The sequence below is a fragment of the Ailuropoda melanoleuca genome, chromosome 7 (assembly GCF_002007445.2).
Source record: "Ailuropoda melanoleuca isolate Jingjing chromosome 7, ASM200744v2, whole genome shotgun sequence".
Taxonomy (NCBI): Eukaryota; Metazoa; Chordata; class Mammalia; order Carnivora; family Ursidae; genus Ailuropoda; species Ailuropoda melanoleuca.
The window spans coordinates 82555949-82583023 of NC_048224.1; the positions used below are offsets into that span (position 1 = coordinate 82555949).

The following is a 27075-nucleotide window of genomic DNA, read 5'->3' on the forward strand; positions in this document are numbered from 1 at the left end:
CAAAATACAAAACATTTCTATCACCACAAGTATCTCTCATGTTGCCAGTTTGTAGCCATGCTCCTTCCCTTCCACCCTGCCTCTTCTCCACCTCTGACAACCATCTCTTCTCCATTTCTGTAATGTTGTTGCTTCAAGTATGTTATATAAATGGAATCATATGGTATGTAACCTTTTGGGATTAGCTTTTTTTCTCTTAGCATAATTCCCTGGAGATTCATCCAAGTTGTTGCTTGTCTGAATAGTTTGTTCCTTTTTACTGTTGGGTATTATTCTATGATATATATATATAGTTTGGTTATATATATAGTTCTATGATGTGTGTGTGTGTATATATATATGGTTAAACTGTATATATATTTGGTTAAACTGTGAAGGATACCTGGGGTGTTTCCAGGTATAGGTTTTTATGAATAGGATGGCTAAAAACATTTGTGTACAGATGTCCTGTGAACACAAGTTTTCACTTCTCTGGGATAAAGGTCTAGGTGTGCAGTTGCTGAATATTGTGGTATTTGCATGTTTCATTTTTTAAGAAACTGTTTTCCTCATGGCTGTACCATTTTACAATCCCACAGGCAATAAATGAGTTTCAACACATCCTCATAAACATTTGGTGTTGTCACAATTATTTTAGCTGTTCTTATAGATGTGTAGTAAAATCTCATTGTGGTTTTAGTTTGCATTTCCCTAATGGCTAATAATATCGAACATCCTTTCTTGTGCTTATTTGCCATCTGTATATCCTCTTTGATGAAATGTCACTTCATTTCTTTTGCCTATTTTCTAATTTAATTGATTTTCTACTGAGCTTTTGAGAGTTCTCTATATATATTCTAGGTACTATTCCTTTATTGGATATGTAGTTTGCAATTTTTTTTTTCAATCTCTAGCTTGTCTTTTCATCCCCTTCCCATGAGGGCTTTCTCAGAGCAATGTTTTTTAATTTTGATGAGGTCCAATTTACCAGTTATTTCTTTTATGCATCATGCTTTTGTGGTCAAATTTAAGAACTCTTTGCCTAGCTCCAGAACCCAGAGATTTTTTTCTAAATGCTTTATAGTTTTACACTTAAATGCAATCCATTTTGTATTAATTTTTGTGTAATATATGAGACTTAAATTGAGTTCATTCATTTTGTTTAGCAGTGTCTACCTGTTCCAGCACCATTTGTTGAAAAGTCTATCTTTCCTTTATTGAATTGCTTTTACCCTTTGTCAGAAATCAATTTGAGGGGCGCCTGGGTGGCACAGCGGTTAAGCGTCTGCCTTTGGCTCAGGGCGTGATCCCGGCATTATGGGATCGAGCCCCACATGAGGCTCCTCCGCTATGAGCCTGCTTCTTCCTCTCCCACTCCCCCTGCTTGTGTTCCCTCTCTCGCTGGCTGTCTCTGTCTCTATAAAAAAAAAAAAAAAATCAGTTTGAGCTTATTGGTATAGGTCTGGTTTTTTTTTTTTATTCTGTTCCATTGATCCACCAGTATCACAGTGTTTATTATTGTAGCTATGTAATCTTGAAATTGGATAGGCTAGTCCCTCCCATTTTATTCTTCTTTGTAAAAAATTGTTTTAGCTCTTCTACTTACTTTGACTTTCTGTATAAATCTTAAAATAATATTTTCTGTATCTATTCTGGGATTTTGAGAGGAATTGTGTCAAACCTGTATATTATTGTGGGGAGAATTGACATCTTTACCATGTTCAGCCTACAATCCATGAACACAGTAAATCTCTCCGTTTTTTAGATCTTTGAGTTCTTTCATCAGTGTTATGTAGTTTTTAACGTGTATACCCTGTCTTCAACATGTGTTGTTAGGTTCATACGTTAATATTTTTTTGAGAGATTATAAATTATACTGGGTGTATTTTTAATTTTGGTGCCCATGTGTTCATTGCTAGACTATAGGTATACAATTGATTTTTGTATTTTTATGTTGTATCCTGTGACCTTGTTTAACTGACTTATTAGATCTACCTAATAAATCACTAGATTTTTTTTTTTTTTTTTTTTTTTTTTTTTTTTTTTTTTTTTTTACTGATGTCCAAAAGCGTTTTTCTTTCTTTTATTTTTTGGAAATCCATTCATTTTTCTAATATATCTTGGTATTGGTTTCTCTCAATTAATGTCCCAGGCATTGGTATACTCTTTCAATATTTCATTTAAAGGCTTCTAGTTGTAGGACTTTTTCTCTTTAATTATAGTTTTTAGTATTTGCTTTATTTCTTGCTTTGGTTTTATTCTTTGAGGTCTCCTTATTTTATGTATGTAGGATTTTTGCTTAGCTTTATTGTCACTTTCATTTTAATATTTTCACCTTCATTTCTCCTTCTTTCTTTTTTCTTTTTTTAAAGATTTTAAGTAATCTCTACACACCCAGTGTGGGGCTCGAACTTACAACCCTGACGTCAGGAGTTGCATGCCCTACTGACTAAGCCAGTCAGGTGTTTCTCACCTTCATTTCTTTTGATTAAAATTTATTTGCACATTCTTTAACTCTTAAAAGCATTCTCTGTTGTGTATTGAATCTCATGACTGTTCTTCGTTAGGTTTCCTTTCTAAAATAATTTTTTCTTTTACTTCAAAGTCTTTCCTGATTTCTAGCATCTGATTTCTGAGTTTTTCTAATTCTGATTTAGAATGATATTTCACATTTTCTTGGATATAATTTTTATCTGTTTTGTAGGTATGGCTTTTTGGTGGCAAGCTTTTAGTGTCAGCATTCTTCTTATTTTCCCATTTCTTATGGCATGGAATTTGAGCTCAACCCTTTTCTGTTGTTCATTTATAATAGGTTTTCATGAACTTTTTGGAGCAAGGGATCGGTAAGGATAGTTTTTCTAGCTTTACTACTCTATACCCCTTTCTTCTGTTGATTTTTACAAAATGGTAAGAAGTATTTAGCTTTCTATGTTCTGAGATTGGTCTCTGTTTCATTAACCCACTTTTGTGTGGACCCTCCTTTTTGCTTCATTGTGCCTGTCTTGCTCAATTAGGATTCTTCTCCCAGAAGTTTTCAGTGTAGGGCTTTGCCCAGAAAGGGAGACTTCAGTCCTTAGTTTTTGAGTCTAGAGCCTTATCATACCTTACAGTGTTGGTATATACAAAAGGTCTTTTTCATCTGTAGCTATTCACAAATTGCCTTATTCTAAACTCTAGTGATTTATGATTTGGGGTTTTTCTGGCCTTGAGTCTTTGAATTACCTACCCTATTACTTCTGGTCTTCTGTTTCCTTCTGTATACATGCTGATACCATGTGAGTCCTAAGTTGACGATTTAACCCAGATCCTGCTTGTACTTGAGAATTCGTAGGGATACCTTGTCACTCAATCTTGTAGATTTTGTCCATGGGGTTTGGGTTTGGAAACTCTGTGTGTGTGTGTGGGGGGGAATTATAGGAGATTATAGGAGATTAAAAACTTCACTTAGAACTTGTATTCAAGAGAAAGATAACACAAGTAGACTAGTTAAGAGGCTATTGTGGTGATCCAGGTGAGATGATGGTGGCTTAGTCTACAATAATGGCAGTGGAGCTAGAAGGTTTGAATCCTATTTTTGGTGACTTATTGGATGTCAGAGTGAGAGACTGAGCAGACATGGATGATCTCCTAAGATTGGGGTTCTTACAACTGTTTGGATGATGTTGCTTTTTCCTAATATTGGGAATATTCATGGAAGAGTAGTTTTTAGGGGGAAGGTTTTTTTTGGGGTGGGGAGGAGTAAAGGGAGGAGAGGGATCAGCTATTAGGATATTTGTAAGGATGCTAAATGTGAGGCCTTGCAACAATCTATCCTCTACCCCCAAATACACATATAGACATATTTCATTTCTGCAGGGAGCTTTTTCCTGATTCCCTAATCATTTCTTCTTCCGATACTGAACTTCATTTACTTTCCTAACTTAACATTTAATGCGTTTATATTATTGCTTATTACTAATATGTTTGTCGGTAAACCAACTGTTGGCAAACTTTCTCTTAAAAGGACAGAAGGTAAATATTTCAGGTTTTGGGAGCCAAGAGACAAAAATAAGGATATTACATTCATACTTAATATCATTTATAATATAACCACTTAAAAGTGTAAAAACCATTCCTGTTCATTGCTACAGAAAACAGTCCATAAGATTTGGGCTATAGGCTGCGGTTTGCTGATGGCTATACTAGACTGTAAATTCTATACTTGTCTCCCAGTTGCGGACATATTGCCTGGTGCATTTTAGATGAATTCAGTAAATTTTTGTTGAGTGAGTGAATATAGTACTTAAAGATTTGGAGCTCTGGCAAGAGGGCTGACCTAAAGATAGATATTTGAGAATGGTCATCAAATAGTAATTGAAGACATGAGAGTAGATGAGATCACTTGGGAAGAATGTTAAGGAGGAGAGGGCCCAAGATGGAGCCTTTTTCTGTAATTCAAACAGAGAACGGAATAAGTCATGACTAATTCGATGGTACTTTTATCGTATATAGTAGTCAGCACCTGTTGCTGCTTGACCTAAGCCATTTGCCTATTTTACATGCGTATGGTTCTTTTGGGTGAGTATGAGGCCTTTAACTATTAGAAGAGGTAGGTGAGGTAATAGATATTTTTTCCTTAGAAATTTTACTGCCAGTAAGTTTTGCTGTAATAAAAGAAGCTTTAGAATTCTGCCACTTATACAAGCATGTGTTAGCAAGCAGTTACCATGTTGCAATAAAACTTGAACTATAAACATATACCACAAAGAACTGATTAGGATTAGGTGACAGAATCCTCCAAGAAAGGGTGAGATATGGGATCAAAGGGAGGCCTAGACTCAAAAACTTCTCTGAAGACCGACTGCTGCACTTGACAGATTCTTAAACTGCAAACAGATAAGATTCAAGGCACATGTACAGTATTCCTGGTCAATCTGTATACCTTGTACAGTTCAATTTCAGCAATAAAAAAGTTATTTCCAACATCTCTAATACTAATTAACAAACCATTGTCTAAATTCAGATGTTGATATTGGAAGCATTTACTTAACTGGGAGGTAACTTCTGATATGGGTGCTACAAATACTAACTTTCTTTGAAGTGTGGACTTCTAAATTAGGGAACTTTAGAAGTTGACTCACTACTCCTATTTTTTTTTTTAAGATTTTATTTATTTATTTGACAGAGAGAGACAGCCAGCAAGAGAGGGAATGCAAGCAGGGGGAGCAGGAGAGGAAGAAGCAGGCTCCCAGTGGAGCAGGGAGCCCAATGTGGGGCTCGATCCCAGGACCCTGGGATCATGCCCCGAGCCAAAGGCAGACGCTTAACAACTGAGCCACCCAGGCGCCCCTCACTACTCCTACTGATGCTAAGTATTTTAGTGTGAATTACGGTATAGCAGTAACTTGATCATATTTTGTAAGGGATATGTTGCCTGGATCTTTTTTGTTGTGTGCCTATCATCTTAGTAACAGTTTATAAATCATTAAATGTAGTAGTTATTGCAATGAAAATATTTTTCCTTCTCAGTTCCAGTAACAGTTGGATTAGATATTCATATAGGCAAATTTTAACTGTAGTGCAGTTCTAATCTTCAAGTGAATCAAGACAGTTTAGAGTTATCAAAATAATATTGGTATTTGAAAATTGCTCAACGTTTATTACCATTCTATATGATGAATTTATGCATGAAGCGGTCTGTGTATTCATCATTTTAAAGTCAAAACACAGAAACACAGAATTAGATTCAAGGCTCTGTCTTTCTACTGTTGAACCCTACTAGTGATAATCGTTTTATTAGTGCATCATTTCTTCACATTAAATGAATGCTACTAATTTGAATTTTGTTTGGCAGTTTTGTTTACATTTAACATATATATATTTAAGCATTAAGTTATAGCTAGATTAATATTTTAGCATATTTAACAAACTTTATAATTTGGTTTTCATGGGATTTTTTTCCTAAAAAGAATTAATTTATCACTGCAATTTAAGAAAACTTGACAGAGATACCATAACAAAAGAATTATTAAATAAAATAGTAGCATACTGAATCTGGCAATATATTAAAATAATAATATACCATAACCATGTAACCTTTATGTAGCCTTTATTCCAAAAATGTAAGGGTTTTACCATACTTAGATGTGTAATAAGTTAATCCATCATATCAGTACATCAAGGGGAGACGGGGTATCTGATCAGTCATTCCTGATAAGACCATGCTTGATAGAGTCTCTCAGTAAACATAGAAGGATACTTTGCCTTTTGATACAAAATATCTATCCCAAATTTATTTTCCTTTTCATGTGGTTTTAAGGCCATGACAATAAGTTTTTTAGTTTTTTAAAACATGAATCATTTGAGATAGGTTTCATTGGTTGAAAACATTAAAACCCAACTCTGGCCAACTTAAGCAAAGCCATAATTTATTGGAAGAATATAGGTAGTTCATAGAATGAGCAAGAACACCTGAGATCTGGTAATAGAGCAACTCCAGGATATAGGTATTATTCACTATCTTGTCCAGATATTTCCTTTGGAAATTAATGTGCTACCTTACTTTTTTTTTTTTCCTTTCCACTTTGCTCAAGGTTCAGAGTCATGGGGGAGAAAGTTCTGCTGGTATGGTTTCGGTTGCATGCCCTACTCAAAACTAGGAGAGAATGAGATACTTCAATAGGAGTTTGATCAGGGCAGTCCACAGCAGAGGGTATATAATTCCCGAAAGAAACCTGGGTGCAGTTTGGAAAGGGGAGTGGATTCTAGGCAGCCAAGCCCCACATCCCACTCCCCACAAAATTAACCAACAGATATCCAGTAAAATAGACAGGAGTTTGGCTTTTTAAACTCCCGTGGTTCATTTGAAGTCTTAAAACTGACCAGTCTTTAATCCTTAACAATGAATTACTTCTGAAAAATTTTTAAATATTAACTGCCTTAGACCTTAATTTATCTACTAGCAGTATCAATATTCAGTACTTATATATTCTTTATTTTTCCTTTTAGACAATGCGAAGACACCGGAATGAAGTGACAGTTGAACTACGAAAGGTAAGGGTGATTGCATTTAGCAAAAAGTAATTAGGAGGTTTTTCTGATTTTAAAATTCTGTATAGGGGCGCCTGGGTAGCGCAGTCATTAAGCGTCTGCCTTCGGCTCAGGGCGTGATCCCGGCGTTATGGGATCGAGTCCCACATCAGGCTCCTCCGCTGGAAGCCTGCTTCTTCCTCTCCCACTCCTCCTGCTTGTGTTCCCTCTCTCGCTGGCTGTCTCTGTCAAATAAATAAATAAAATCTTTAAAAAAAAATAAAATAAAATAAAATTCTGTATAACTCGAATAATGAAAATACTATGGCAAATTAGTGGTCATCCCTAAACCATACAGCATAAAAAAATATCATTAAATAGTTAATAGTGGTATATACGTACAACAGCTTTCATTTATTGAGGTACTGTGTACTGCGAGAAGTATTTTAGTGCCATCATTGAAATTCTCACATCTGATGAAATTAGATACTCTTCTGTTTTGTTTTGTTTTCTTAATATCTTTTTTCTTTGGGCTAGATAGGATTCCTCTACCTTTTTCATGTAAAAGTTACACATACTTGTTAAAGATACTTTAGAAAACTGAAAGTAAAATAACCTTATATCTTACCAATTAAATGAAACTGCTGTTAAAATTTATTGTATTTTCTTCTGGGTTTTTTTGAGGACTTTAGAGTTAACCTTCATGAGATTGTGTATTTGTGCAAGCTCATTTTATTGAAGCAAATATTTTAATTGCCAATCAAGAAAATACACATAACTAATTTTCTATATTACATGTACATTAAAAAATAGATTTTGAAATTTATTTCCAAATCTTTATGTTTATCTTAAATCAGATCCTTTTCTTGATCTTAATTCACTCCTGAAATTCCTATATTAAATTACTATCTTGAAACTTTTCAGTTTTGGAGAGAAGGAAGGTCTTGATTCTGAGAGTAACACTCTCCAAGTTAGTAAAACTATAATAATTAGACCTGTGCATTTATTTATGTAATAGGTATTTATTAAATACCTACTTTGGTCATGAATTTTTACCCAGCATCAATATTATGCTCATTGGTATAGTGTATAGTTCCTGAGTCATTTTCCTATATTCCCTATGCACTCCCCCCAGTCTTTAGTACAATTGAAAAATTCTTACTAATTCCAGTGTGCTTTCAACTCCTTAACCTCTTCAAAGATACAGATTAACAACAGTGATTTGGCAGTCATATTTTCAAGTTTTTTCAGATCCTTCTTTTATTTGGACTAGAGAAGTGAACTAAGCCTTAGCTTAATAAAGACAGTGACATGAGCTCCTTACCAACCTAAACACTTCAGACCTAGCTTCTTTTTTTTTCCTTTTAAACTTTTTATTAGCATATAACATACATAGAAAAAGGTCAACACATCTTAAGTGTACAGCTTGATGAATTTTCACAGAGTGAACACTTCTGTATAATAAGCTCTTAGATCAAGAAAGAGAACATTACCTGTAACCAAGGCTCCTTCCCAGTTACTCCTTCACCCAAGGATAACCATTATCTTGATTTTTAATATTATAGATTATTTTTCATAGTTTGAACTTTATATAAATAGAACAGTAAGTGTCCTTTGTGTCTGGTTTTTCTTTCATCCTCTAAAGATCATTCTCCTCAATAGAGACAGTAGGAGTAAAACATCTGTTAACATTATACCAGCTATCTCCAGATGTGGGCTTTACTTTCCCTTAAATTTTCATGCTTAGAAAACTTTTGTGTTGGTCCTGGTATTATTCAGAATCCTCCTCTTATTTTAAGCTTTCTAGCTCTTCTAATATGCTTATAAATTCAAGCTGTGCATTTGTATTTATATTTGGTTATTTGTTCCTCCTATAGTTGTGCTGTCTTCTGTACTTAATTTATAGAATTAAAGTTTCTTGCTTGTCATAGTACATCTTTTTAAATATCCATTTTAGTTACATTAGAGTCCTCTTATCTCTTCTTTTTCTCCCTAGATAACATTATTTCCTTTTCAGTCACTAGAATTAGTTCCTAGAAATCCTTATAGAAGGGCCAAAAATGAAATTAACTAAGAAAAATCTCAAGAAATTCCTTACTTCACATTTCAGAATTCCCTGGTTAAGCAGCAGAATGTGAACCGTTCCTAAAATAAAGCCTAAACTTCAGACAAAACTTAATTGATTTTGATATGCTTCTACAGAGGCGTGGAGAGACCTTCAAGAGAAGATTCCTTTACTCTTTATAGTCAGAATCTGTCTCTACTTGTAGCCTTGCTGTCTCTATAGCTCCATTGAGGAGAAAATCACAGCATTGTTGTTAATGATATTGGGGTTCTTGAAAAATACAGGAAAGCTAGTTTCAAGAGTTTCACAGATGAGCTTTACCCATTTGCATTAGACTGTAATCTTTTATTTTTTTATTTTTATTTTTTTTTAAAGATTTCATTTTTATTTATTTGACAGAGAGAGAGACAGCCAGTGAGAGAGGGAACACAGGCAGGGGGAGTGGGAGAGGAAGAAGCAGGCTCATAGCAGAGGAGCCTGATGTGGGGCTTTGATCCCATAACGCCAGGATCACGCCCTGAGCCGAAGGCAGACGCTTAGCCGCTGTGCCACCCAGGCGCCCCTAGACTGTAATCTTTTAAAGTGAGAGTGATAACACTCCCTTACCGCAAGTACTCTCAAGTCTCTCTCCCAGCCTAACCCTAAATGCCTAGTCAAATTCTGGACCAATAGTTGGTACTTATTAAATGCTAACATTCAAGAATTAAAGTGATTATGATACCTTAAACTTTTCTCTATATTTAAATCATTCATTGAACTTTTAAAAAATCATTTATTGAATTTTTAAGACAAATACTATAGATATGAAGCAGTACTATTCAAAAGTCCTAATCTGTGACAAATTAGGGAGTTTATGTCAAAATATTAAACAAGGGACTTCTTCCTTTACCAAAAAATCCTTCTGCCTAAGTAAATAAATAATGGAACTAAACAATGTGTTTAGTTTCATAGTTGATTTTTGGCAAAAGCTCCATATCTTGTAGCAGACCTGTAACAAATTGAGAAATTTCAGCCAGTCCAAGGATCATACTTTGAATAACACTGATAATGCTCTGTCAGGTTGAGAGTGAGATCTAAGTATTAATATGTACTGTTTTTACTGGCCTCATATTTTTTTTTTGAAATTTTTTGTCTTCTTTTACCTCCTTGATATCTTACTTTCCTATTTAAGTAGGTACTTACGTATCAACACTTACACAGAAGTCTATACTTCTGTTTTATATCGTGTTGTAAACAGAGTTACATAGGAGTTAAATAACTTGCTTAAAATCACACAGCTGATAAATGGCAGAGCTGAGCTCTTAATCATTATGCTATAATGCCTCTCAAGGTAAATGTTTGTTGAGTGAATAATGCCTCATGAGTTGAAAATCAGTCCAAAACCTGTCGCTGGCATTTTTAACTTGAGCACATTGTAGTAAACTTTATATAATCTTCTCTTGGTGATTGATCGGTCAGATATCCCACTAGGATTTTATTGTCATTAGATCTCGGGGTAGGGCTGGCTAAGTTTTTACATAATGAAAACACCACCAAAATGCCCAATTTGCTTAATCAGATACAGTATAATTGTTTGAATTGTTTGGCCTTTTAGTAAAATATCTTTTTAAAAATAGTCTGAATTCCCCTATATCAACAGGATAATAAAGGAAATTCATATGATCATATCGTTAATACAGAAACAAAATCCAACACTCATTCCCAATAAAACTCTCAATAAGTTACAGATGGAACTTGCTCAACTTGGTAAAGAACATCTGCAAAAAACCTACAGTTAATATCGTACTTACTGGTGGACAATGGAATGCTTTTCCCCTAAGATCTGAAAACAAGGCAAGGATGTCTACTCTTATTGCTCTTATTTAATACAGTTCTGACAATTCTAGCTAGTGCCATAAGTCGAGAAAAATAAAAGGCATTTAGTTTAGGAAGGAAAAAATAAAACTGCCCCTATTTGCAGATGACGATTGTCTATGTAGAAAATCCTATAAAATCTACAGAAAAGCTCCTTGAATTAATAAGTGAGTTCAGCAAGGTCACAGAATATAAGATTAACACATAAAAATCAATGGCTTATATATGCTAACTGTGAACATGCAGAAATCAAAATTATAAGTACAATACCATTTTCAAAAGATTTTATTTATTTTTAATTAATTTAAATTCAATTGATTAACATATATTATTGGTTTCAGAGGTATAGGTCTGTGATTCATCAGTCTTATATAATATCCGATGCTCTTTGCATCACATGCCCTCCTTAATGTCTATCACGCAGTCACCCCATCCCCCCCACCTTCCTCCCCTCTAGCAACCCTCAGTTTGTTCCTTATGATTAAGTCTCTTATGGTTTGTCTCCCTTTCTGGCTTCATCTTGTTTCATTTTCTCCTCTCTTCCCCTATGATCCTCTGTTTTGTTTCTTAAATTCTATGTATCAGTGAGATCATATGATAATTGTCTTTCTCTGATTGACTTATTTCACTTAGCATTATACCCTGTATAAGCGATCCACATTGTTGCAAATGGCAAGATTTCATTTTTTGATGGCTGAGTGGTATTCCATTGTGTTTGTGTGTGTGTGTGTGTGTGTGTATCTTTATATCTTCTTTATCCATTCATCTGTCGATGGACATCTGGGCTCTTTCCATAGTTTGGCTATTGTGGACATTGCTGCTATAAACATTGCAGGTGCCCCTTCAGATCACTACATTTGTATCTGTGGGGTAAATATTCAGTAGTGCCGTTGCTGGATTGTAGGGTAGTTCTATTTTCAGCTTTTTGAGGAATCTTCATACTGTTTTCCAGAGTGGCTGCACCAGCTTCCATTTCCACCAACGGTGTAAGAGGGTTCCCCTTTCTCTGCATCCTCACCAACATCTGTCGTTTCCTGACTTGTTAATTTTAGCCATTCTGTCTGGTGTGAGGTGGTATCTCATTGTGGTTTTGATTTGTATTTCCCTGATGCTGAGTGATGTTGAGCATTTTTTCATGTGTCTGTTGGCTATTTGTATGTCTTCTTTAGAGAAGTGTCTGTTCATGTCTTCAACCCATTTCTTGATTGGATTATTTGTTCTTTGGGTGTTGAGTTTTATAAGTTCTTTATAAATTTTGGATACCAGTCCTTTATCTGATATGTCATTTGCAAATATCTTTTCCCATTCTGTCAGTTATCTTTTGGTTTTGTCAACTGTTTCCTTTGCTGTGCAAAAGCATTTTATCTTGATGAAGTCTCAATAGTTCATTTTTGCCTTTCTTTTGCTTGCCTTTGGAGACATGTCTAGCAAGAAGTTGCTTTGGCTGAGGTCATAGAGGTTGCTGCCTATATTCTCCTCTAGGATTTTGATGGATTCCTGTCTTATATTTAGGTCTTTCATCCATTTTGAGTCTATTTTTGTGTATGGTGTAAGGAAATGATCCAGTTTCATTCTTGTGCATGTGGCTTTCCAGTTTTCCCAGCATCATTTATTGAAGAGACTGTCCTTTTTCCATTGGCTATTCTTTCCTGCTTTGTCTAAGATTAGTTGATCATAGAGATGAGGGTCCATTTTGGAGTTCTGTGTTCTGTTCCATTGATCTATGTGTCTGTTTTTGTGTCCGTATCATACTGTCTTGATACTTACAACTTTGTAATAGAGATTGAAATCCAGAATTATGATGCCACCAGTTTTGGATTTCTTTTTCACCATTCCTTTGGCTATTTGGGGTCTTTTTCTGGTTCCATACAAATTTTAGGACTGTTTGTTGCAGCTCTGTGAAAAAAGTTGATGGTATTTTGATAGGGATTGCACTGAATGTTTAGATTGCTTTAGGTAGCATAGACATTTTAACAGTATTTATTCTTCCAGTCTATGGGCATAGAATGTTTTTCCATTTCATTGTGTCTTCCTCAATTTCTTTCCTAAGTATTCTGTAGTTTTCTGAGTACAGATCCTTTTTTCCTGGGGTTGTTTTTGCCATTTTAGTGTTTTGTTCTGTCACTCACTTATTCTTCTCTGGACAGAATGACAAGATGGAAAAATTCACCTCACAAAAGAAAACAGGAGGCAGTACTGACTGCCAGGGACCTAATCTGTATGGACATAAGTGAGGTGTCAGAACTAGAGTTCAGACTAACGATTATAAAGGTACCAGCTGGGCTTTAAAAAAAAAAAAGTAGAAAACACTAGAGAATCCCTTTCTGGAGAAATAAAAACTAAAATCTAACCAAGTTGAAATTAAAAAGGCTATTAATGAGATGCAGTCAAAAGTGGAGGCCCTAACTGCTAGGATAAATGAGGCAGAAGAGAGAATTAGTGATATAGAAGACCAAATGGTGAAGAATAAAGAAGCTGAGAAAAAGACAGATAAACAACTACTGTATCACGAGGGGAGAATTTGAGAGATAAATGATACCATCAAGGGAAACAATAGTAGAATAATTGGGATCCTAGAAGAAGAGGAAAGGGGGGCGCAGAAAGTATATTGGAGCAAATTATAGTGGAGAACTTCCCTAATCTGGGGAAGGAAACAGGCATCCAAGTCCAGGAGGCACAGAAAACCCCCCTCAAAAATCAATAAAATAAATCAACACCCTGACATATAATAGTAAAACTTGCAAGTCTGAGACAAAGAGAAGATCCTGAAAGAAGTTCAGGACAAGAGGTCTGTAACCTACAAGTTTAGAAACATCAGGTTGGCAGCAGACCTATCCACAGAGGTCTGAAAAGACTGGCATCGTATATTCAGGGTGCTAAACGAGAAGAATATGCAGCCAAGAATACTTTATCCAGCTAGGATGTCTTCAAAATACAAGGAGTGATAAAAAGCTTCCAGGACAAACAAACTAAAAGAATTTGTGATCACCAAACCAGCCCTACAGGAAATATTAAAGGGGATCCTTTAAGCAAAGAGAGAGCCCAAAAGTAACATAGACCAGAAAGGAACAGAGACAATCCACAGAAACCGTCACTTTACAGGTAATACAATGGCACTAAATTCATATCTTTCAATAGTTACTCTGTAAATGGGCTAAATGTCCCAATCAAAAGACACAGGATATCAGATTGGATAAAAAAGCAAAACTCGTGGATATCTGTTTGCAAGAGACTCATTTTAGACCCAAAGACACTTCCAGATTTAAAGTGAGGGGATGGAAAACCATTTATAATGCTAATGGACATCAAAAGAAAGCTGGAGTCGCAATCTTCATCTCAGACAAATTAGATTTTAAACCAAAGACTGTAAGAAGAGATGAAGGACACTATATCATAAAGGGTCTATCCAACAAGAAGATCTAACAGTTGTAAATATTTATGCCCCTAACATGGGAGCTGCCAGTTAATAACAAAATTAAAGAAACACGTCGATAATAATACTAGGGATTTTAACATCCCACTCATAGCAGTGGACAGATCATCTAAGCAGAAGATCAACAAGGAAATAAGGGCTTTGAATGACACCCTGGGCCGGATGGACTTCACAGATAGATTCAAAGCATTCCATCCTAAAGCAACAGAATACACATTCTTCTCCAGTGCACATGGAACATTCTCCAGAATAGATCACATCCTGGGTCACAAATCAGGTCTCAACTGTTACCAAAAGATTGGGACCATTTCCTACATATTTTAGGACAACAATGCTTTGAAACTGGAATTCAATCACAGGAGGAAATTTGGAAAGAACTCAAATACATGGAGGCTACAGAGCATCCTACTAAAGAATGAATGGGTCAACCAGGAAATTAAAGAAGAATTTAAAAAATTGATGGAAACAAATGAAAATGGAAACACAACTGTTCAAAACCTGGAGCAAAGGTGGTCCTAAGAGGGAAGTATATAGCAATACAAGTCTTTCTCAAGAAACAAGAAAGGTCTCAGATACACAACCTCACCTTAGAACTAAAGGAGCTGGAGAAAGAACAGCAAATAAAGCCTAAACCCAGCAGGGGAAGGGAACTAATAAAGATTAGAGCAGAAATCAATGAAATAGAAACCAAAAGAATGGTAGAACAGATCAACGAAAGTAGGAGCTGATTCTTTGAGAAAATTAATAAGATTGATAAACCCCTGGCCAGATTTATCAGAAAGAAAAGAGAAAGGACCCAAATAAATAAAATGATGGATGAAAGAGGAGAGATCACAACCAACACTGAAGAAATACAAACAATTATAGAAAAATATTATAAGCAAAGCTAACAAATTAGGCAATCTGGACGAAATGGATGCATTCCTAGAGATGTATGAACTACCAAAACTGAAACAGGAAGAAATAGAAAACTGGAACAGACCCATAACCAGGAAGGAAATTGAAGCAGTAATCAAAAATCTACCAGCAAACAAGATCCCAGGGCCAGATGGCTTCCCAGGGGAATTCTACCAAACCTTTAAGGAAAAACTAATACCTATTCTTCTGAAGCTGTTTTTAAAAATAGAAAGGGAAGGAAAACTCCCAAACTCTTTTTATGAGGCCAACATTACCTCGATCCCAAAACCAGACAAAGACCCCACCAAAAAGAATTATAGACCAATATCCTTGATGAATGTGGATGCAAAAATTCTCACCAAGATACTAGTGGGACTCAATCTCATGACCTGAGCCCAAATCAAGAGTCAGACGCTTAACCATCTGATCTACCCATGTACCCCCAGACAAGCATATTTTAAAATGTTTATGGAAAGGCACAGGCTCTAGAAGACTTAAAACAACCCTGATAAAGAATTAAAAACAGGAGCAATTGCTCTGCCCAATATTATGGCTTAAGGAATAGCTACAGCAATGAATACCGCATGGTATCAGCTGAAGGATGGACACATTGCTCAATGGAACAGAAGATAGACTCCCGAAATAAACCCACTCAGATACACCCAAGTTTCTTTTGGCAGAGGCAAAACTAATTCTATGGAGGAAGAATAGCTTCTTTAGCAAATGGTAATAGAGCAATTGGAAATCCATAGGCAAAAATAAATAACCTCAACCTCATTCTCACACTTATACAAATACATAAAATAGATCCTAGACTTAAATGTAAAACAGGAAACTATAAAACTTTTAGGGAAAAAGTGGAGGAAAATTTTCAGGATCCAGGGCCAGGCAAATGGTTCTTACAGTTGACAACAAAAGCATAATCCATAAAAAGAAAGTTGGAACTTAATAAAAAAATTTAGTTCTGTGAAAGCTCATGTGAAGAGGATGAAAATACAAGCTAGAGATAAGAAGAAAACAACACAGCCAATATAGGACTAGTATCTAGTATATATAATGAACTCTTAACGATTAGCAGTAAAACAAAAACAAAAAAACCTAATTAAAAAAATGGGCAAGGTTGAGAAGAGACATTTCATTGAAGGAGATATATAGATGGCACTTATTGTGCTTATTATTATTAATACATTATTAGCCATCAGAGAAATATGGATTAAAACCAACTAAGTATCTATTAGAATGGCTAAAATAAAAAATAGTGACAACATGAAATGCTAGTGAGGATGTAGAGAAATTGGATCACTCATATGTTGCTGTTGGGAATGTGGAATGGTAGTCACTCTGGAAAACATGTTGCTACTGTACAGCCTACCGGTTACATTCCTACTTATTTATCCCAGAGATCTGAGGACTGGTGTTCGTACAAAATCTGTACATGAATGTTTGTAACAACTTTATTTTGTAATAGCCAAAACCTGGGAACAATCCAGATGTCTTTAAGGGGTAATTGGTTAAACTTTGGTATGCCTTTGCCATGAAATACCACTCAGCAATTAAAAGGAACATATTATTGATAGAAGCAACAACTTATGTGAATGTCTAGGGAGTTATGCTGGGCAAAAGAAAGCCCATCACGAAAAGATTATATACTGTGTGATTCCATTTATATAATATTTTTGAAATGATGAAATTTTATAAATGAAGGACAGATTAGTGGTTGCAGGGGTTAGATACAGGGACAGGGAGGAGAGGTGGAGGTTGTTTGCTTATAAAAGGGCAACAGAAGGGCATCTTCTGTTTTTGGAATTGTTCCATATTTTGACTATAATGGTGGATACATAAACCTGTGCAGATGATAAAATTGTATAGAATTAATATACAAACTTTCATACAGTGAATCCAGGTAAGACAGGAAATCTGAATAAGGTCAGTGGGTTGTATCAATGTCAATGTCTTGGTTGTGGTATTATACTATAGTTTGACAAAATGTTAATTAAGAGAAGCTGGGCTAGGGGCGCTGGGGCGGTTAAGCGTCTGCCTTTGGCTTAGGTCGTGATCCCAGGGTTCTGGGATTGAGCCCTGCATTGGGCTCCCTGCTCAGCAGGGAGTCTGATTCTGCCCCTTCCCCCTGCTCATGCTCACACGTGCTTGCCCATGTGGTCTCTCTCTGTCTTTCTGTCTTAAATAAATAAAATCTTTTTAAAAAAAAGATGTGGTTTATATATACAATGGAATATTATTCAGCCATGAAAAAGAATGAAATCTTCCCATTTGCAATGACATGAATGGAGGTAGAGAGTATTAAGCTAAGTGAAATAAATCAGAGAAAGACAAATACCATATGATTTCACTTACATATGCAATTTAAGGAATAAAACAAGTGAGGAAAGGGAAAAAGAGAGAGAGATAAATCAAGAAACAAACTCTTAATTATAGAGAACAAACTGATGTTTACCATGGGAGGTGTTGGGGGATTGTATTAAATAGGTGATGGGAATTAAGGAGTGCACCTATTGTGATGAGCACTGGGTATTGTATGGAAGTGCTGAATCACTATATTGCACACCTGAAAGTAATACAACACTGTATGTTAAGTAACTGGAATTAAAATAAAAACTTAAGGAAAAAAACTAGTTCAGGGTTTCATTAATTGAAGTTTTGATTGATCAGGTTTTTATTAATTGAAATTTTGAGACAATTATAAATGTGAATGCAGTTATAAGAAATAATACTAAAATGCCTAGCCCACGTTCTCTTTTTAAAATATTTTATTTATTTATTTTGAGAGAGAGAAAGCAAGAGCATGTGTGAGCAGAGAAAGGGGCAGAGGAGAGAAAGAGTCCCAAGCAAACCCCACGCTGAGTGTGTAAGCCTGACATGGGACTTGATCTCACAACCCTGAGATCATGACCCAAGTTGAAACCAAGAGTCAGACACTCAACTCGACTGAGCCACATCTTCTTTATCCGTTTATCAGTCAGTGGACACTTGGCTATTGTAAATAATGCTGCAATAAATGTAGGGGTGCAGGTATCCCTTTGAATTAGTGTTTTTGTATTCTTTGAGTAAATACCCAGCAGTATGATTGCTGGGTCATAGGGTAGATCTATTTTTAACTCTTTGAGGAACCTCCATACTGTTTTCCAGAGTGGCTGCACCAGTTTGCATTCCCATCAACAGTGTTAAGAGGGTTCCTTTTTTTTTTTTTTCCACATCTCACCAACACTTGTTTCTTGTGTTTTTTATTTTAGCCATTCTGACAGGTGTGAGGTGATAACTCATTGCAGTTTTAATTTGCATTTCCCTGATGACCAGTGATGATAGGCATCTTTTCATGTGTCTGTTGGCCATCTGTATATGTCTTCTTTTGGAGCAATATCTATTCATGTCTTCTGCCATTTTTTAGTTGGATTATTTATTTTTGGGGTGTTGAGTTTTATAAGTTCCTTGGATACTAACCCTTTATCAGATGTGTCATTTGCAAATATCTTCTCCCATTCCTTAGATTGCCTTTTAGTCTTGATGATCATTTTCTTCACTGTGCAGAAGCTTTTTATTTTGATGTAGTACCAATAGTTCGTTTTTGCTTTTGTTTCCCTTGCCTCAGGAAACATATCTAGAAAAAGGTTGCTATAGCCAGTGTCAGAGAGCTTATTGCCTGTGCTCTCTTCTAAGATTTTATGGTTTCAGGTCTCACATTTAGATCTTTAACCCATTTTGAATTTATCTTTGTGTATGGTGTAAGAAAGTGATCCAATTTCTTTCTTTTCCCTGTTGCTGTCCAGTTTTCCCAGTGCCATTTGTTGAAGAGACTGTCCTTTTCCTATTGGATATTCTTTTCTGCTTTGTCGAAGATTAATTGACCATATAGTTGTGAGTTTATTTCTGGGTACCGTAGTGTTACTACAGCTTTGTAATATAGCTTGAAGTCCAGAATATTGATGCTTCCAGCTTTGCTTTGCTTTTTCAAGATTGCTTTGACTACTCGGGGTCTTTTGTGGTTCCATACAAATTTTAGAATTGTTTGTTCTAGTTGTGTGAAAAATGCTATTGATATTTTAAAAGGGATTGCATTAAATGTATAGATTGCTTTGGGTAGTATAGACATTTTCACAACATTTATTCTTCTAATCCTTGAGCATGGAATGTGTTTCCATTTCTTTGTGTCATCTTCAGTGTCTCCCATCAGTGTTTTATAGTTTTCAGAGTACAGTTCTTTCACCTCTTAGGTTTATTCCTAGGTATCTTTTTATTTTGGGTGCAATTGTAAATGATATTGTTTTCTTAATTTCTCTTTCTGCTGCTTCATTATTGGTATATAGAAATGTAACAGATTTCTGTGTATTGATTTTGTATTCTGCAACCTTAGTGAGTTTATCCATTCTAGCAGTTTTTTGGTAGAGTAAGGTTTTCTATGTAGAGTATCATGTCTTCTGTAAAGAGTGAAATTTTTACTTCCTTACCAGTTTGAATGCCCTTTTTAAAGAGAGAGACTGGGGAGAGGGGCAGAGGGAGAGAGAGAGAACCTTAAGTAGACTCCACACCCAGCGTGGAGCCCAGAGCTGGATTTAATCTCACAACCCTGAGATCATGACCTGAGCCAAAGTCAAGAGTTGGATGCTTAACTGACTGAGCCACCCAGGCGCCCCACCTTCTTTTTCTTTTTGTTGTCTGATTGCTGAGGCTAGGATTTGCAGTACTATGTTGAATGAGAGTGGTAAGAGTGGACATCCCTGTCTTATTCCTTACCTTAGGGGAAAAGCTCTCAGTTTTTTCCTATTAAGGATGATGATAGCTCTATGTTTTTCATATATGGACTTCATTATGTTGAGATATGTTCCCTCTAAACCTACTTTGTTCAGGGTTTTTATCAGAATGGATGTTGTATTTTGTCATATGCTTTTTCTGCATCTAGCGAAATGATCATATGTAAAACCTTCAATTAGTAAAGGAGAATCGAAAAGAAAGCAGCCATTTGATAAGATTAGTTAAGTGATCCTTCAGGAAAAATAATTTCTGTTATGTTGTCAGATTTTTACATGATTGATGAATCAGAAGTGTTTTGGTGTTTTAAAAATTTTTAATCAAAGTATAATACATGTAGAGAGTGGCCAAAGTGTAAATATAACATATGAAACTTGTGGGTGAATGAATATCCATGTATCTACACGGCAGTTAAATCATTTCATAAATGTTCGTATTGAGAGGAAGGTCTTATCTTTTGAGTACTTTTTTCTACTTTTTTTAAAGATTTTATTTGAGAGAGAGGGAGCGTGCATGAGCAGAGGGAAGAGAGAGAGGGAGAAGCAGACTCCCTGCTGAGCAGGGAGCCAGACTCCAAGCTGGGCTTGATCCCAGGACCCTGAGATCATAACCTAAGCCTCCCAGGTGCCCCTTTTTTCTACTTCTTTAGAAGCATTTAGGTGCAACTAGAGTTGGGCTACTTAAAAAAAAAAAAAAGTAAGTTGTAGAATATATTTAAGAAACAGCTCTGTAGCCACAACTGGGGTTCAAATCTTAACTGATATTTCCTAGATATATAATTTAATTTAGCCTGGTTCTCTGTATCCCCATACTCATCTGTGAAATAAAAGATTTTAATTTTACAGGACTGAAACTAGATAAGATTTCACACAGTGAGTATATTGCTCAATAAAAACAAATTTAATTATGTCACATTCAAAATGGGCCTGATAAATACCTATTTTTTTCATAGCGTGTTTAAGAAGTGATTGCTGACTTATTCCACAAATTTAGGTATAGAATGCTCAGCCACTTTTTCAAGATGAAGAGAGAAATTTGGGAATGAGAAAGAACTTTATATAGAAATCAATATGCAGAATTTGTTAACTCAAAATATATTAGGTTGAGTCTTGGAAATTGCCCATAATTAACGTTCTTAACCTTCAAAGTGTTAATTCCATGTGGTTCAGCCCTAATAGTCAGAAAACAAAGTTGAAAAGGATTAAATACATAGTTGGGTAATAGATTAATAATAGATTTTTAAAGGAACTTTAGAAGTGGATCTCATCTGTGTGTGTGTGTGTGTGTGCGTGCGTGTGTGTGTAGATAAAGTAGGTGTTGAAACTAGGTTAGCTTCCATATCTTCTGTGTTCTCCTCCCACTTGACAAAAGAAGGAGATACGTTTTATAGATGCTGAATTTACTGAAGTACAATGTCTAGAAGGGTAAAAATTTCTAGGTTGTTAAGTTAAGGGATAGTTTAAGTTACTGGTTTTGATGAAGCTTCCTTTAATGATTAATTAGATCACAAGAAACCTGCCCAGGGTTTACCTTTCCTTGGCTTGTACATAGTTTTTGTTTTGTTAAGAATAAAGTATGATTTTCATGCGAACTAGGATATTTTTGGCTTATTTTAGGATGCTGTCAATTCAAATTTGGGAGTTATCACTTAATTTTTTATAAAAGAAACAATTTACTATGTAGCTACAATAACTTTAAACTTGTATATGCTTAATAACATATGTCCAAATATATATAAAGCAAAAATTGACAAAATTACAAAGCAGAATTTGTCAAAGACGTAGTCATTGTGAGAGATTCTCTTGTCATTAATAAACACACCAATTAATAGGGAAAAGAAAAGTTAAATAATCTAATTTGCAAGTGTTATTTTAAAAACACATATAAAACCCCATGAAAAAATGGTTTTGTGACAGTATAAAGCTATAATTTCCAAACTGTGCACTGAGGTACCATGGGGCTCCGTGATGAACCCAAAGAGACATTTGGGATATTCTAAATTTTTAAGAGAAACATAATGACATTTGACATCTTTCAGACACCACAGAACTATTAGGTATTGATGTAGTTCACAATTTAAACATTCGATCTCTCTACATTCCTTTTAATCACATATTTTGGTTAAGAGTGAAGTGAGATTTTTTTCTTTAAATTTATATTAAATTAAACCCCCAACCCCTCATAACCCCATAGCGCCCTGCCAATGACTTTTAAATTGTTTGGACCTGACTACTTGAATGGAAAAACTTGGGTATTTCCTTTGGCCTACACTGTGGACTGAGGTTTGGGAAATTCTGGTATAAAGCAAATATCAATTAATTTCACAGTGTTGTGCAGTCTATATTCTCTGATCACCATGCAATTAGATTAGAAGTCCGAGAATAAGGTAGTTATGAAAATCTCATTATTGTAGAAAAAAAAAGTAAAGCACTTCTGAATACCTTGAGCATCACAGAAATCCTAGTGGCTAGGATTACCTAGAAATGAATAATAGGAAAAACATTACATGTCAGAACCTGTGGAATATAGTTAAAAAGATATTTCATAAGAGAAATTTATAGCAAGTATAGATACAGAACAAATAATAGGAATTTAAAAGGCATATTAATGTATATGTAGCATAAGGTTTTAAAATATTAGTACCTCACTTAATTTTTGCTGCATAATAAACCACTCCAAAACCAAGTAGCTTAAAACAATTGCCATTTTATTCAGCTAATAATTCTGTGGGTTGGCAGAGTGGTTCTTCTGGTCTGGGCCAGTTCAGCTGATCTCTCCTGGGCTCCCTCCTTCATCTCTGGTCAGCTGGTAGGTTAGCTGGTGACTAGATGTTTTATGGATGGTCTCACACAAATTTCTGGCTTTTGGATGAGACCCTGGTTGTCTTCTACTTAGCCTCATCTTCCAGCAGGCTAGCACAGTGTTGTTCACGTGGTGGTTTAAGAATTTTAAGAGCAGCAAGAGAGGACATCCTCAGATGTGGAAGCAGTTTTCAAGTCCATTTGATAAATGTCCCACTGCCAAAGCAAGTACAAAACCACGCCTAGAATTAGTGCAGGACCAAACTATACAGAGGCCCGGATATGGGAAGGGGAATTATAGCCATTTTTGCAAACAATCTACCACAATTTGAATATAAACAATTTTATGCCAATAGATTTGAAAACTTAGCTGAAATGAACAATTTCCTAGTGGGGAAAAAAAAGCCCAGCTAACTCAAGAAGAAATGAAAAACCTGAATAGATCTAAAAATAAATTATATCAGTAGCGAAAAATTTAACCTCTTCCAACACACTGAGAAAGAAAAGGTAATCTTGTTGATAGAACTCCAGCAAACATTCAAAGAACAGATAATTTCAGCCTTATTAAATGATTTTAGAGAAGGTAAGGGGTAACACTGCCCAACCCATTTTATGAGGCTAGCAAACCATGACATCGAGAATGAGACCAAGACAGCATGAGAAAAGGTGCTTCCTTATAAGCCAGTTTCACTTATGAACATAGGTTAAAAAAAATTATAAATAAAATATTAGCAAATCAAGTCCAGTAATGAATATCTTTTTAAAATTTTCAGGAAAGTTTTATCCCAGGTCTTATAAACATGTAACGTTTACATTGCAAGGTTCTAAGTTTAACATTTAAAAATCAGTTTACCACATTTACAGATGAAAGGGGAAAATTATCTGTCCGTATCAATAGATGCAAAAGAAGCACAATTTAATAAAATTAAATACCTATTTGTGGCTAAAAAGGAAAATAAAAAGATCTTAGCAAATTAGGAATAGAAATGATCTTCCTTACCCAAAAAAAGACCACAAGCATCATATATTATGATAAACTGCTATCCCTATATTGGGCATCTGTGTATAGGAGGTTTTAGTTGTATTTATGCTATGTATTGTTTTTATGTCTGAAATATCTGGGGGAATTGGAGGAATGGAGAGAGTGCAATTCCTAAAAGGCCTTTGGAAACTTGATTATTGAGACTCAAAAAGTTAAAGGAAAACAGAATAAAAATAGAATGGGATAAACCTTAGTGAAACATTTAAATAAATTCCAAGAAATGTGAAGTACAAAGCATAGATTTTTTTAAAGTTTTGAAACAATTTCAGACTTGCAGTTTGAATTTCAAATTTATGTTAGTATAAAAACTACTATGCACTCTTTACTCAGCACCCAGCTTCCTTGTTTGTTAGCTTTTTCTGTATTTGCCTTATTCTCTCTTTCTCTCTCTCTCTGATTTCCATACACACACACACACACACTTAAAGCAGTTAAGTTGCAGACATAATGCCCCATTACCCTTAATTTGTCAGTTCATACTTCATAAAAAAATACACTTTCCTGTGTAACCACAGTGCATTTGTCAGATGAACAGAGATAAATATCTACTATCTGATTCATAGACCTAACTCATATTTTGCTAGTTGTTCCTAATAATGTCTTTTATAAATCCGAGATCCAATCCAGGATTAGACATTGCACTTGTCATATTTCCTTAATCTTATTCAGTCCGACAGTTCTTCAGTCTTCATCTCTCATGACTACATTTTTGAAGAGTACAGACTAATTTTTGCAGAATGGCAGATTTAGGTTTGTCTGACTTTCCGCAGGTGGTGGTTGTTATTTTGGTTAGGAATATCGCAGAAGTGATACTGTTTTCTCAGTGCCTGAGATCAGAAGGCACGCAATGTGGATTTGTTCCTTACTCATAATGATAACCTTTGTCAGTTGGACAAGCTGCTATCTGCCAAGTTTTTCCACTATAAATTAATAAGTATTTTATGGAGAGCCACTTGAGACTATAAAATATCAATGCATGGATTTTAATATTTGTGAGATGCATTAATTTAAAAATAATGTAGAATTGATTGAGTAGTTGCTAAAGAAGTATGCTGTGATACAAGTGCAAGTTGGTAGGTCATCTGATGATTAGCATATATATAAGGCTCAGTTTGTTCAAACGTGTTTGCTTCTACATAGGACAAAAAATAAGTGTTATGCAGATAAGCCAGCAAACTGCAGATATACATATATTTCCAGTTTTAACTTTCTACTCGATCTGAATTTTAACATCAATATTAATACTTTTTCAGTTAATTTCTATTATCAAAAATTTCTGTAAATATTGTATCGGAGACTAGACAGTATGCCCTCTGAAATTGTAAGTTGAAAAGGTTTTTAGAAATCATTCAGTCTTTTTTAAGTTTTTATTTATTTGAGACAGAAAAACAGAGTGTGTGCCCACCAGTGCATGAGCAAGGGGGAGGGGCAGAGGCAGAGGGAGAAGCAGACTCTCCACTGAGCAGGAAGCCCAATGTGGGGCTCCATCCCAGGTTCCTGAGATCATGACCTGAGCTGAAGGCAGACAGCTTAACTGACTGAGCCACCTAGGCGCCCTAGAAATCATTCAGTCTTCTATCTAATTTATTTTGACTTAATTCCATAGACAAACTATAAACTTAAAAGAAGATTGATTTACCCAAAGTGATATATTATGTGGATTGGCACATGTTGCTGCCATTACAAACAATTGAAATCCCATAAAATATAGAAATATATTTACTAGTAGAGAATTTTTGTTTGTAAAAGCCAAATAGCAAGAGTTTATATCTGAGGTGATGGCAAGTAGGTAGCATTTATGCTAATGAATTCCCATTCCCAACAAGCATACAAACCTTAACATTTGACATTGAACTCTTTCCCATCTAGCTGACTTCTTGCTTTGGTAAGTAGATAAAAGCTAGCATACCATTTAAAATATTTGCTAGGCTTTTGTAGTAATAATGCATCCCCAAATTTGAATCTTAAAGATTGGGAGGCATGATGTTGATCAGAACTACTGGTGTTTAATAGTGTGTGTGTGTGTGTGTGTGTGTGTGTGTGTGTGTGTGTGAAAGCTGTATTGTCACCAGTTAATTTTGTTACCAAATCCAGAAGGTAGCCTGTTATTGGTTTGTAGTATGCACATTTAATTCATGTTCTCCTTATGCAGAACAAAAGAGATGAACACTTACTGAAAAAAAGAAATGTTCCCCAAGAAGAAAGTTTAGAAGATTCAGATGTTGATGCTGATTTTAAAGCAGTAAGTTACTTTGGTGTTATAAAGTGTTTTTACAATAATTTTTATTATGAGCAGAGAACTTCATTTTATTGTACGACCACTTTTACAATGGTAATTAATGTATATTAACTCATAACTTTAGTAAATAGACTTAATAAATGTAATTTTGTTTAAAAAAAAAACTCATCCCTGAACTGTCTTTTTTTCCTTTTAAGCAAAATGTAACACTAGAAGCTATATTGCAGGTATGTTATTAATTTAATATAATTCTCATTTTGAAGTATTTTGAAATTGACATTTTTAAAATTTCTTAAACTTACATTTGGTGTTACAGAATGCCACAAGTGATAACCCAGTGGTCCAGTTAAGTGCTGTTCAGGCTGCAAGGTAAATACTAATTTGTCCAGAGAGTTATCGTAGGTATCTTAGCTGGTAGTCTAGAAGTAATACATTGTTGTTTCTGTTCATAGTTTGAAAATTATAGCAATTAATTTCTTATATTTCTTTTTCTAGAAAGCTATTATCCAGTGACAGAAACCCACCAATTGATGACCTAATAAAATCTGGGATTTTACCAATTCTAGTCAAATGTCTAGAAAGGGATGATAAGTAAGTATGGATTTGAGTTTCTGTTCACTTTTTTCAGTTAACTGAAAATTTAGGATTATAATTTAACTAATGGATTCAGTTAGGTTTTGCATTTATTATGTTTTTCATTTATACATTTTCATGTAATTTTCTAATTCTATGATCATATTCAGAAGACCTAAAGTACTTCTTTTTTTCGTTTTTGAAGTATGTGTATATTTTCTAGGAAAATTTTAGCTTCTGTTTATTGCCTATTCTAACTTACCTCAAATATTTATAGTCTTTATTTATTTCATCTTTGTTTTGAGTAATATTTTAAAACAACCCAAATAGTGTTTGAGTCACTCTTTGCTTATGAGTCTATATATAGATTAACCTTATGACTGAGTCAACATGAATGGTTTCCAGAACTGAGTGGCTTTT

At 35.0% G+C, this 27075-nt stretch overlaps 1 protein-coding gene across 3 annotated transcripts in view; it reads left to right on the top strand.

Annotated features, from left to right (window-relative positions):
• Positions 1 to 27075, top strand: part of KPNA3 (karyopherin subunit alpha 3) — a 91147-nt gene that overhangs the window by 37537 nt on the left and 26535 nt on the right. For 2 of the 3 annotated variants that reach the window (XM_034665123.1, XM_034665124.1), the window contains exons 2-6: positions 6967 to 7011; positions 25996 to 26085; positions 26280 to 26309; positions 26399 to 26451; positions 26578 to 26673. In XM_034665123.1, the coding sequence (XP_034521014.1) occupies positions 6967 to 7011; positions 25996 to 26085; positions 26280 to 26309; positions 26399 to 26451; positions 26578 to 26673 (314 nt within the window). Of the gene's footprint in view, positions 1 to 6546; positions 6583 to 6966; positions 7012 to 25995; positions 26086 to 26279; positions 26310 to 26398; positions 26452 to 26577; positions 26674 to 27075 lie in introns of those variants that run through there. The other variant, XM_034665125.1, reaches the window with a different exon arrangement.